Here is a 13,471-nt window from a genome sequence, read left to right as displayed (position 1 = left end):
TTATGTCAACATCACTTCTCATTTTTCCAGGGATACTAGCTCTTTTATGTTACTGGTTTGTTTCATACACTATTGATCTTTGGTTGTCTGTATTTAGTAGTGTATGGCTGCAATGAATTTTCTGCATTAGACTACATATGGTATATGTAGTCTGCTTTTAATTGTCTGTCTGTTTTACCCCAGCCATTCCCAATTCTCCCTCCCCCAGGAGTTTTCCTATGAATAGGAAAGTCAACTGAGGACTCTGTATATGTTATGGGAGCTTTACTTTTCAATAAGAAAATGAGGAGCTATCCTTTGACCTGGGTAGGATTTTAGACTGGGGCACTCACTCAGCTACAGCCCTATTATTATAATTTCCCTTGTGATTTCTTCTTTAACTCATTGCTTATTTGGAAGTGCATTCTTTTTAAGATTCACATATTTGTGAATTTTCCTTCTTTTTTGATTTTTAATTTAATTCCATTGTGATGAGAGAACATACTTTGTCTGATTTCAGTGCTTTTAAACTTATTGAGACTTGTTTTGTGACCTAGAAAATAGTTTGTCCTAGAGAATGTTCCTAAACCTAGAGGTTTAGGTGGTAGTGTGTTCAAGTCTGCTATATCTCTGCTGATTTTCTGTCTGTCTTGTTCTATCCACTATTGAGAGTGGAAGTCTATAACAGTTATTGACGAATTTATATATTTCTTTCTTCAATTCTGTCAGTTTTTGCTCTGCATATTTGGGGGCTTTCGTGTTAAATGTTAATTGTTATATCTCTAATAAATTGACCCTTTTGTTATAGAATTCACTGTCTCTAGTAACACTTTTACCTTAAAGTCTCTTTTGTTTGATACTAATTAATTAATAACCAGCTCTCTTTTGGTTTTTGTTTGCATGGCATTTCTTTTTCCATCCTTTTGCTTTCAGCCTATTTGTATCTTCAGATCTAAAGTGTGTCTATTGTAGACAGCATATAGTTAGATCTTATTTTTTTTGTCCTGTCTGACAGTTTCTGCCTTTTGATTGGAGTGTTTAATCAACTCATAATTAATGTTATTGATATGGTTGGATTTATGCTAGTCGTTTGGCTTTCTGTATGTCTCAAGTCTTTTTTGTTCCTCTGTTCCTGTTTTTTTGTACCTGCCCCCACCTTGCTCTTTCTATAACTCCTATTATTGATATGATGGACCTTCTAGGATGATAATCTACTTTTTTATCTTTTCTCAATTTAATTTATTTAAATTGAAATAGCCACATGTGGCTTGTGGCTACCATTTTGGACAAGAGTTCTAGACTTCTCCCATTGTTAGCCTACGATTCAGCATTCTCAGGTCAGTTTCTATTTGTCCGCCAGCTCCTTGCTTTTTTTTTTTTTTTTAACATCTTTATTGGGGTATAATTGCTTTACAATGGTGTGTTAGTTTCTGATTTATAACAAAGTGAATCAGCTATACATATACATGTGCTCCCATGTGTCTTCCCTCTTGCGTCTCCCTCCCTCCCACTCTCCCCCTCCCACCCCTCCAGGCTGTCCCAAAGCCCCGAGCTTATATCCCTGTGCCTTGCGGCTGCTTCCCCCTAGCTATCTACCTTACTACGTTTGTTAGTGTGTATATGTCCATGACTCTCTCTCGCCCTGTCAAAACTCACCCTTCCCCCTCCCCTTATCCTCAAGTCCGTTCTCCAGTAGGTCTGCGCCTCTATTCCTGTCTTATCCCTAGGTTCTTCATGACATTTTTTCCCCTTAAATTCCATATATATATGTTAGCATACGGTATTTGTCTTTGTCTTTCTGACTTACTTCACTCTGTATGACAGACTCTAGGTCTATCCATCTCATTACAAATATCTCAATTTCATTTCTTTTTAAGGCTGAGTAATATTCCATTGTATATATGTGCCACTTCTTCTTTATCCATTCATCTGATGATGGGCACTTAGGTTGTTTCCATCTCCGGACTGTAGTAAATAGAGCTGCAATGAACATTTTGGTACATGACTCTTTTTGAATTTTGGTTTTCTCAGGGTATATGCCCAGTAGTGGGATTGCTGGGTCATATGGTAGTTCTATTTGTAGTTTTTTAAGGAACCTCCATACTGTTCTCCATAGTGGCTGAACCAATTCACATTCCCACCAGCAGTGCAAGAGTGTCCCCTTTTCTCCACACCCTCTCCAGCATTTATTGTTTCTAGATTTTTTGATGATGGCCATTCTGACTGGTGTGAGATTCCTTGCATTTTAATTCGTTTGTTTTTCTTTCCCATTCTCCCAGTTCTCATAGTCTTGTGTCTTTAAAAATATACACAGATCTTTACTCTAGTTTAGTGGGATTTGGGGAGGAAGCGACAGTAGATGCAGATGTTCACTTCGTCATCTTTACTTAGATCTTGATTGGCCTAATTCCTGTTCTGGAATGTACTCCAATTAAACCATGTTGCCCAATGCTTTATTCCTTCATTCTAGAAATTTTAGTCCTATTAATGCAACCTATGATCTATAATCTTTATTTTTTACATCCATATCAACACTGTTGATATGAGTTTTACTTTTATATAAAAATCTCTAGGTTCTTTTTGTTTTAGTTGTATCGTTTTCATGTTTTGTCGCCTTATTTTAAAATTCATGGCAGGTACTACCATGCTATGACTTCCATAGACACTCACGTACTTAGTACCTTATTGACTTAGGTCATTGAGTTAAAATGATTATCTTAGATTTTATATTTTCTAAATTCCTAATGTGGGATATGTGTCATTTTTTTCAACCATATTTTTTCCTGGTTATATATATAATGAAATTAGAGAAATTTTGAAAAATATAGTAAAACACTAAAAAGAAAATCTTCTATATTACTGGTACCTACAAGATAACTGTATTAATGTTTTGAAATACACCTTTCTCTCCATCACCCACCCCTCCTGTGTAATACATGTATTTCCCTTTTCCCTTCAGCACTCACAAATAATTAGTAAAAGCTATTTTGTAATCTTTTTTCTTTTTTTAAAAAATAGTACACTGTGAATTTCTACTAACACTGGAGTCTTTTTTTAATGCTGAAAAGAGCATTACTTTTTTTTAAACTTTGTATTCTTTGACCTTTAGTATTCATTCAACTAAAACTTAGTTGTTGAACACTCATTATGTGTTATATGCTATGCTAAGCAGATGCAAGCTTGCTTAAGATAAAATTCTGTCCATTGGTACGAGACTTGGTTCATATTTTGGCTCTAATAAATTAAAACAAGGGAGCTTCAATAAATAAGTTCCCTTGAATAGAGTTTAAAATTGGCAGATTTTTACAGAATTGCAGTCTGTAGAAAATGATGTAGCATGATTTCAGCCTATTTGGGAATATGTTAAAGGTATAATAACTAGTTAGTTTTCTCTGTATTTTCCAAGTAAATTCTTCAGTTCTTCATAAAATGTAAAAATCTTGAAATTCAAATATGAATAGGTATCTTTTAGTAGTTGAAAAAATTTTTTAAACTTCAGTTTTATTGAGGTATAATTGACAAAATTATTTTTTTAAAGTATTTATCATGGTGATTTGATAAATGTATATATTGTGAAAGGATTTCCACCATCTGGTTAATTAACATATCCATCACCTCATATATTTTTTAATTTTTTGATGAGAACATTTAAGTTCTACTCTGAAAATGTTTTGTTTTTGTTTTGTAGATTAAGAGCAGGATTATGTGATCGCTGTGCAGTAACTGAAGAACATATGCGGAAGAAACAACAAGAGTTTGAAAATATTCGACAGCAGAATCTTAAACTTATCACAGAGCTTAGTGAGTTTCCTTTCTTCATTTATTAAGTATGTAAAGCATAGTATGCTATTGTTAAACCTGTTATTAAATTGGTTACAATCAGATGGATTGTTTACATATGTTTTTCTTTATTTAGGCAAAAGTTCAAATGTTGTTTTTTCCCTTTTTGTAGATTTAATCTCATGCTTATTTTAGTAAGAAATAGGGTACAGAAAGGTTGTGCAGATACTGTCCTCGTTGGCCTTAAAGTCTCACCAGCTATAAGACAAGAAGCAAATTTTCTTTGGTTATATCCATATTTGCTTCTTTGGTTTTATTTCATATTAATTCAACTATTTATATTTAGTAAATTTAAACACAAAGCAGACAATTTAGTGTTCTACAAAGGTGTATTTTTTTTTATTTTCACAATTTTTTTGGACACACTATTACAAGTGTACCATTTTTAGTTTAGTCTACTTACCATTTTATGTAGGACTTTCTTACATTTATCTTCTTTTCCAAACTAATTTGGTATTTTGACTTTTTTTTTTCTATTAATTATATTGCTGTCCTCTGGTTACTCAAGCAAGAATATATGAATGTATGCTGATTGTTTTAAAAAAAGATAGAAGGAACATAGTTTTATTCTGCTCCCAGAGGTAACTACTCTTAAGTATATAATAAATATCTTTACAGGTCCAGATTTATCTATCTTTCTGTTTGTCTCTTTCCCTCATTTTACCCCCTCCTCTATCTTCTCTTTTAAATTTTTAATGGGATCATATCATACTTCTTGTTCTGACATATGTTATTTTTTTTTAGACTATATATTAGAAGTCTTTACATGTTTATATGTTTGTTTATATATTTAGACCCATAGATTCTGTGGTGTGTATGAATGAATGCATGCGTGGTTTATTTAGGAATATAAGATTATCAATGAGTAGAAAACTATTACATTTCAATAGATATAGTTGCGATCCACAATTATATTACCATTAGTACTTGAAATAATCTGCAGTAATGTCTACATGTCTAATAGATTTCTAGCAACTTTAACTGTCTGAAAAATAGCCCAAAACTCAACAAACAAAAACCCTAGGTATTGAGGAATAAGACAGCATTCTTTTTAATGGCTGCATTGTGTAGATGCCATTTATTTACCCATTCTCATATTGATGAACAAGTCAATTTTTTGTTTGAGTGTTTGAGAATTTCAGTTTCCCTACATTCTCTTCAGTTTTGTGCAAAAATGTATTAATTGACAATATCCAGTTCAGTGGGTAAAGAATGATATACCTTTTTAATATTAGCATTCTCTTTATTACTATTCAGGTCAAGTATCTTTTTACTTGATCTTCAGTTTGCATTTCTTCTTGGGTGAATGGTTTGAATATCCTTTGTCTAATTTTCAGATAGATAAAATACTTTATGAGTTCATGTTGAAAATTCAAATTCAAGACTATAGAGCTTTTGCTAACCTCTTCTAATAATATCTGTATCCCCTTTCTTCCACACTGAGAATCATGGTTCTCAAGGACACAGGGAGCTAGAATTAAAATATCCCCTAACTACTCATTTTTTAATCTCATAGCACAATAGTCTTAGAATAATACCACTAATAATACCCCCAATGTGATTACTGAAAAGTTCAGGAAAACTAATTTTACATTAAAATGAGCAACAGGAAAATCATTGAGGTCAAATCCCAAACAAAGTTATTTTATGAATAAAAATACTAAGGGCTTCATGTTTATGAATTCTTGTTGTTTCTATATTGTTGCTACTTCCCCCCCCACCCCCACCCCGGCCTGCCTCTCTTTTTTGTTCTTACTTTTTCCAGGTATTGCATTTTGAGGATATTTATCTTGTTATTTCATCTTTATTTTATCCTTTACTTTGTTTCTAAACTCTTTATTTCTATTTTTTTGATCAACCTTGAAATTTTACCATGCTTTCCTAAAATATAAAGATACTCTTTTCTGAATAGTACAAGGACTTTACACTTTCACTCTGATCATCTCCTTCTCCATTTACATACTGTTTATGGCTTGTATTTTATTTTTTCAGCCCTGCAAGTTAGAAACTTTTTAAAAAATTACCTTATTCAGACAGTTTTTAAAAGACTTAGCTACATGTGCAGCAGTTTCTTTGCTTATTATTGCTTTTCACATCTCACTTTTCTTCTGGTATTATTACCCTTTCTGATCTTTCTTTTTTTTGGCCATGCCACACTGCACAGCATGCAGAGTCTTAGTTCCCCCAACTAGGGATCAAGCCTGCGCCCCCTGCAGTGGAAGTGCAGAGTCATAACCACTGGACCACCAGGGAAGTCCTGAGATTCATTCTTGAAAAGTTCCTTTAGAGGATATTTGTTGGTTCTAAACCCTCAGTTTTTATCCTCAATGTTTTTATTTCACCGTTATTTTTATAAGGCTATTTTACAGGATAACAATTATTTTTCTCTGGCTACTATTAAGATTTTTTTCCTTAATTTTTGGTATTCTGTAGTTTTAGTGCAATTTCAAGTAGGTTTTTAAGAAAAAAGTCTGTTTAGTATACATTACAAAATCTATTTAATCACTTCTTTAATCATATCTGTAAAACTGTCGGCTACTAGCTCTTCAAATATTGTGTCTTCTCCATTCTCCTTATTTGGGGGTTATGATGAGGCCTTGTCATTCGATCCTTTGGTCTCTTAACATCTCTTTCTTATTTTTCATCCCCTCATTTCACTCTGCTGCGTTCTGGGTAATTTCTTTAGCTTTCTTATTATACTAAGTTCTTCAGCTCTGTTAAACTGAGTTATTTTATTTCAGTAACCAAATTTTTCATTTTTAAAAATTCTGTTTGGTTCTTTTTCAAATCTGTGTAGTCTCTTTTTTAATGAAATTTCTTAATAATATAGAAAAGTAAGGAGAATAGTAAGGAAACCTCATACACCTATCACATAGATTTAACAGTTGTTCATGTTTTGCTGTATTTTCTTCATTTCTTTTTGAACTGAAATATTTTAATGTCAATTACATACATCAGGAGATTTTTTCCCCTAAATACTTGGATAATTTATACCTAACCACAATACCACTACCTTGCCTACCAAAGATTACCCATAATTTTCTCTAATATTGTTTAAGAGCCGGTCCATATTCATATTTCTACAGCTGTCCCTCTGTTTGCAACAGTTTTGTTCAAACCTGCCAATCACAGACCACACATTGCATTTGTCTTTTAATCTGGAATAAGCTCCCTTCCTATTTTTTTCTTTTATGACATTGACTTCTTGAAGAAGGAGGGCTGTTTTCCTAAAATTATGCCACCTTCTGGATTTTTCTCATCATTTTCTTTATCTTATTTCCTATAAAATAGAAATTGTATCTGAAGCCTTGATTAGGTCCAGATTAAACATTTTTGACAGCAGTACTTTATAGGTAAAATTGTCTACTTCATATTGTATCATATTAGGATATAGATATTGTCAGGTTATTCCACTCTCTGGGATTGGTGGCCACATTTCTCCATTATAGAGTTATATTCTCCCCCGAGTACCACCAAGTAGTCTAAATTGGGAGGATGAATGTGTGATATTTTGAAATCTTGCAAAAATACAGTTCTCCCTCAATCTTTCTTTAATGGTTTTAATATCCATTTGTGATTCTGGCCTGAATCAATTATTTAATTACAGACTACAAAATGATAATTTTCCATTTCTGTTATTCTTATTCTTTATCAGCTGGCATTCTTCTGTAAACAAGAATTCTCCCTCATCAGTTTGGGGCTGTTGGTCACCGTGGGATGTAGTTCCTACTTGAAAGGCATGATACATCTTAATGTTTTCCCTTTAATTGCCAGTTTTCAGAGTAATATCTTGTATAATAGTTACCTAAATGGTGACAAATAAGGTTTTTTTTTTAACATCTTTATTGGAGTATAATTGCTTTACAATGGTGTGTTAGTTTCTGCTTTATAACAAAGTGAATCAGCTATACATATACATATATCCACATGTCTCCTCCCTCTTGCTTCTCCCTCCCACCCTCCCTGTCCCACCCCTCTAGGTGGTCACAAAGCACTGAGCTGATCTCCCTGTGCTATGCAGCTGCTTCCCACTAGCTATCTATTTTCCATTTGGTGGTGTATATAAGTCCATGCCACTCTCTCACTTTGTCCCAGCTTACCCTTCCTCCTCCCCATGTCCTCAAGTCCATTCTCTATGTCTGCATATTTATTCCTGTCCTGCCCCTAGGTTCTTCAGAACCTTTTTTTTTTTAGATTCCATATGTATGTTAGCATGCGGTATTTATTTTTCTCTTTCTGACTTAACTTCACTCTGTATGACAGACTGTAGGTCCATCCACCTCACTACAAATAACTCAATTTCGTTTCTTTTTATGGCTAATATTCCATTGTACATATGTACCACATCTTCTCTGTATGACAGTCTCTAGGACAAATGAGGTTTTGTGTGTTGTATATGTTATGTTTCATTTTGCTTTTGACACGAATGGAGCTTTCTCTTTTTTGAGCATAATAGATGTGTAATTTTATATATTCAGTGTGTGTCATTCAGTTATGTTCATTATTTTTATTGATGCTCAAATTATCTCAATCTTGTCTGTCTACTCATTTTTGGTAATCACTTTTATCATGTTAGTTTTGAGCCTTCCATCTTTAAACATTTCATTATCATATAATTCTGTTATCTGAAATACTTGGGAACCTATATGAGTTATTTTCTACTGACTCTAGTGGTAAGTGAATTCAGATCACTTTGGCTCCATTCCAGGAGTTCAGGCTTAAACTGGAAATCTCAAGTTCAGTCCCTCCACCAGTGCTGATACCAGTATCCGCTTGCTTACACTGCTTGGGTTTTACTCACAATTTGTTTTGTTTTTGTTGTTGATTGTGGTGGTGGAATGGGAGGCTCTTGGATTTCTCTTCCTGTGTCCAGCTCAGTTGTCCTCTTGAATCCTTTCCTGATTTTTTCAACAGCTCAACCTAACCTTTTTCTGCTTGGAATTTCATTTTTTCTCCTTGGAATTTCATTTAGTGTTTTATCTGTACCTCTCTAATGCCCTTGTCACTTTCAATTTTAAAAAATATGTTTATATAATATCTTGTCTCTCATTAGACTACACTTTCCTCTAGGTCACTGTCATATCTTCAGGTTTTTGTTTTGTTTTGTTTTTTTCCAGATCCTCCACAGGAGGTAGTTTATTAACCCTCACGTATTGATATAGTCAACAAATTTTTATTTACTCAGTGTAAGAAAATATGTTTGGATTTGTAAACCACTAAATTATTAACAGATTTTTGGAGTATGATTAACTTTCTTTCTGAGAGGTAAATTGTACTTACTGTGACTTGATTTCTTTGATATATTTCTCCTCGTAAAACACATGCTTAACCAGTGACATAATATCAAGGATTGATAATTTTGTGCTGGCAGCAGTAGAAATTATAGCCCAAAACTGAGTTTCTGCTTTATAAATAAGGATGGAAAGGAAAATTTCGTCAAGGTAGATTCAAACAAGGAGATACTACTTCAATGGTATATTTAAGTTACTGACACCATAATTATTAATGAAACGTAGAGTATGACTAAGGAGGAAAATTTACTTAAGTGTGCTTATGTTATAAAAATTACACTGATATTCAGTGTTATATTTTATGATCAGATTTATTCCAAGATAAGTGGTGTTTGAAATTAGTAGGACTGAGTAACCAGATGGAATGCTTTCTTGTGCTCAGTATGAATAATTAAACTATACTCCCCAGTACATGAGGTACTCTTTCTTTTTTGCCCACAAGCACTACATAGAATTATCAGTTAATCATTTACGTGGAACTTGCACAACATGAGATGTAATAATCACTACCTAGTAACAGATTAGTTTTGAACAGTAGCATTAACCCTAACATCATGACTTAGAATTTGAAATCCTAATTCTCCATGATTGTTGCAACTGTTGAAAGAACCTGACATACATCTTATTATAGCTATAATTTGTGCTTTCTTTTCACATTATATTTAAGTGAATGAAAAGAATACTCTACAGGAAGAAAACAAAAAGCTTTCTGAACAGCTGCAGCAGAAAATTGAGTAAGTATTTTTTCTTAATTGTGGCAGAAAATTGAATATTTTCCCCTAGCTTCTCTTTCTTCATTTTACTTAGCTCTTTGCAAACTGTAAAGATATATTAAGAGTTAAAGGTCTCATTTTTAAAAGTTATAAAGTATTCTGCAAATGAAAATATAAAGAAAATCACTATATTTTTGTTCTGGGAGTATATATGAAGGGTGTGTATGCATCTCTTAGCTTAGTGTGTGAATATATAAAAATCAAAACATTTTAATTTAAAGCACTTTAATTTTTATAACTTTATTATAAATAACAAATCATTCAAATAAATTATTTGAAGTACTTACATTTTAAATATTTGAGTTTTGTTACCACCTTTCTAGCCCTGTCCCAGAAACTTTATAAAAGCAATCTGAATAATTATTTCCTCTTATACACTTCTCAGGCCTGGAGAACTTCCTCCTTTCCCTCTCCCCCAATTTCTCATAATAAAAATAATAACTTTCATCTTTCATCCAGTTACTCTTCTTTGTGTTTCATGTTTATTATTTCTAATCCTCACTGTGACTCTTCAAGGTAGTTTTATTAACTCTACTTTATAGATGAGGAATCCACATCTTAAAAAAGTCAAGTAACTTGCCATGGTCTCACAACTAGTAGATAATGAGACATCACTCAGAACCCCATCTTCTGACTTAAAAGCCTCTGTTCTTTCCATTATTTGACAGCGTCTCAAAAAAAGAATCCTTTTCTGGGTCTAGTCTGACTGATGCCAAGCAGAGTTATGGCCAGTTCTTAGTTCCCATTTATGTAAAGCTTATATAATATTTTTTAAAAGTTAGGATTCAGGATAATGTTAATGGTTTATAGGGTTTTAAAGACTCTGTTGCATCTGAGTGGACATCTACAAAAACTTTGCTAAACTATGTAGACGTAACATTATTTTGGCTTACGAGTACTTACTGTCTTATGTATAAACACATATCACAAGTGGAATTAACATCTTTATCATATCAGTATATTTTTAATTAGTGGATGTCCAATAGGATTTTGATATTTCTCCCATGTTATCATGAATATTGGTCCAATATTCAGCCCACTGAATATTGGTAGTCAAAGAGAATTTTGAGAGGGGATAATAGATGAGGAAAGAAGGCTATCAGGCCAGACTGAGGTTATCAAACATGTGTGTATGAAAATGTCAACCCTTTCTCATTTTACTCATGCTGCATAGTGAAGTGAAACTAGAAAACAAATAGTCTTTTCTATATGATTCCAAAACAGAGTTTTTCTCTTTGAAAAGTTACAACCTAATCTCACTTCAATTGACAAGATACTTTTTATTATAGTCCTTATTTGTTCCACTTCCTGTGAGCATTCCTATGCTTCACTGTGATAATATCAGTGTGTTTGACTACAGGATGATACCTCAGGCTCCACTGGAGGTGTTTTGTAACAAGCTGTATATGCTCTGCATTATCCTTCTTTTTTTTTTTAATAGATCTTTATTGAAGTACAATTGCTTCACAATACTGTGTTAGTTTCTCTTGTACAGCAAAGTGAATCAGCCATGTGCCTATATATATCCCCATATCCCCTCCCTCTTGAGCATCCCTCCCACCCTCCCTATCCCACCTCTCTAGGTCATCACAAAGCACCAAGCTTATCTCCCTAGGCTATGCTGCTGCTTCCCACTAGCTATTTTACATTCGGTAGTGTATATATGTCAGTGCTACTCTCATATCGCCCCAGCTTACCCCTCCCCTACTGTGTCCTCAAGTCCATTCTCTATGTCTATGTCTTTATTTCTGCCCTGCCACTAGCTTCATCAGTACCATTTTTTTTTTTTAAGATACCATATATATGTGTTAGCATACGGTATTTTTCTCTTTCTGACTTAACTTCACTCTGTATGACAGACTGTAGGTCCATCCACCTCACTACAAATAACTCAATTTCGTTTCTTTTTATGGCTAATATTCCACTGTACATATGTACCACATCTTCTTTATCCATTCATGTCTCGATGGACATTTAGGTTGGTTCCATGTCCTGGCTATCGTAAATAGTGCTGCAGTGAACATTGTGGTACATGTCTCTTTTTGAATTATGGTTTTCTCAGGGTATATGCCCAGTAGTGGGATTGCTGGGTCATATGGCAGTTCTATTTTTAGTTTTTTAAGGAACCTCCATACAGTTCTCCATGGTGGTTGTATCAGTTTACGCTCCCACCAACAGTGCAGGAGGGTTCCTTTTTCACTACACCATTTCCAGCATTTATTGTTTGTAGACTTTTTGATAATGGCCATTCTGACTGGTGTGAGGTGATACCTCATTGTAGTTTTGATTTCTCTACTAATTAGTGATGTTGAGCATCTTTTCATGTGCCTCTTGGCCATCTGTACGTCTTCTTTGGTGAAATGTCTGTTTAGCTCTTCTGCCCATTTTTTAATTGAATTTTTTGGTTTTTTGATATTGAGCTCCATGAGCTGTTTATATATTTTGGAGGTTAATCCTTTGTCCATTGATTCGTTTGCAAATATTTTCTCCCATTCTAAGGGTTGTCTTTTCATCTTATTTATAGTTTCCTTTGCTGTGCAAAAACTTGTAAGTTTAATTAGGTCCCATTTGTTTATTTTTGTTTTTATTTCCATTGCTCTAGGAGGTAGGTCACAAAAGATCTTGCTGTGGTTTATGTCAAAGAGTGTTTTTCCTATGTTTTCCTCTAAGAGTTTTATAGTGTCTGGTCTTACATTTAGGTCTTCAATCCATTTGGAGTTTACGTTTGTGTATGCTGTTAGGGAGTGTTCTAATTTCATTCTTCTACATGGAGCTGTCCAGTTTTCCCAGCACCAGTTATTGAAGAGGCTGTCTTTTCTCCATTATATATTCTTGCCTCCATTGTCATAAATTAGGTGACCATATGTATGTGGGTTTATCTCTGGGCTTTCTATCCTGTACCATTAATCTATATTTCTTTGTTTGTGCCAGTACCATACTGTCTTGATTACTGTAGCTTTGTGGTATAGTTTGAAGTCAGGGAGCCTGATTCCTCCAGCTCCGTTTTTCTTTCTCAAGATTGCTTTGGCTGTTCAGGGTCTTTTGTGTTTCCATACAAATTGTAAAATTTTTTGTTCTAATTCTGTAAAGAGTGCTATTGGTAGTTTGATAGGGATTGAATTGAATCTGTAGATTGCTTTGGGTAGTATAGACATTTTCACAGTATTGATTCTTCCAATCCAAGAGCATGGTATATTTCTCCATCTGTTTATGTCATCTTTGATTTCTTTCATCAGTGTTTTATAGTTTTCTGAGTACATGCATTTCATCTCCTTAGGTAAGTTTATTCCTAGGTATTTTATTCTTTTTGTTGAGGTGGTAAATGGGATTATTTCCTTAATTTCTCTTTGTGATTTTTCGTTGTTAGTGTATAGCAATGCCAGAGATTTCTGTGCATTAATTTTGTATCCTGCTACTCCACCAAATTCATTGATTAGTTCTGGTAGTTTTCTGGTGGCATCTTTAGGATTTTCTATGTATAGTATCGTGTCATCTGCAAACAATTACAGTTATACTTCTTCTTATCCAATTTGTATTCCTTTTATTTCTTTTTCTTCTCTGATTGCTGTGGCTAGGACTTCCAAAACT

At 33.7% G+C, this 13,471-nt stretch overlaps 1 protein-coding gene across 4 annotated transcripts in view; it reads left to right on the top strand.

Moving 5' to 3' along the window:
• Nucleotides 1-13,471, top strand: part of RBBP8 (RB binding protein 8, endonuclease) — a 97,980-nt gene that overhangs the window by 42,247 nt on the left and 42,262 nt on the right. For all 4 annotated transcript variants that reach the window (XM_024757912.1, XM_024757913.1, XM_024757911.1 and 1 more), the window contains 2 exons: nucleotides 3,668-3,780; nucleotides 9,778-9,844. In XM_024757912.1, coding sequence (XP_024613680.1) covers nucleotides 3,668-3,780; nucleotides 9,778-9,844 — 180 coding nt within the window. The remainder of the gene's footprint in view (nucleotides 1-3,667; nucleotides 3,781-9,777; nucleotides 9,845-13,471) is intronic.

This window comes from Neophocaena asiaeorientalis, unplaced genomic scaffold (assembly GCF_003031525.2).
Source record: "Neophocaena asiaeorientalis asiaeorientalis breed wild unplaced genomic scaffold, Neophocaena_asiaeorientalis_V1.1 scaffold142, whole genome shotgun sequence".
In the NCBI taxonomy this organism is placed as follows: Eukaryota; Metazoa; Chordata; class Mammalia; order Artiodactyla; family Phocoenidae; genus Neophocaena; species Neophocaena asiaeorientalis.
Note: the sequence above shows the minus strand (reverse complement) of the source record. Positions and strands in the feature narration are given on the sequence as shown.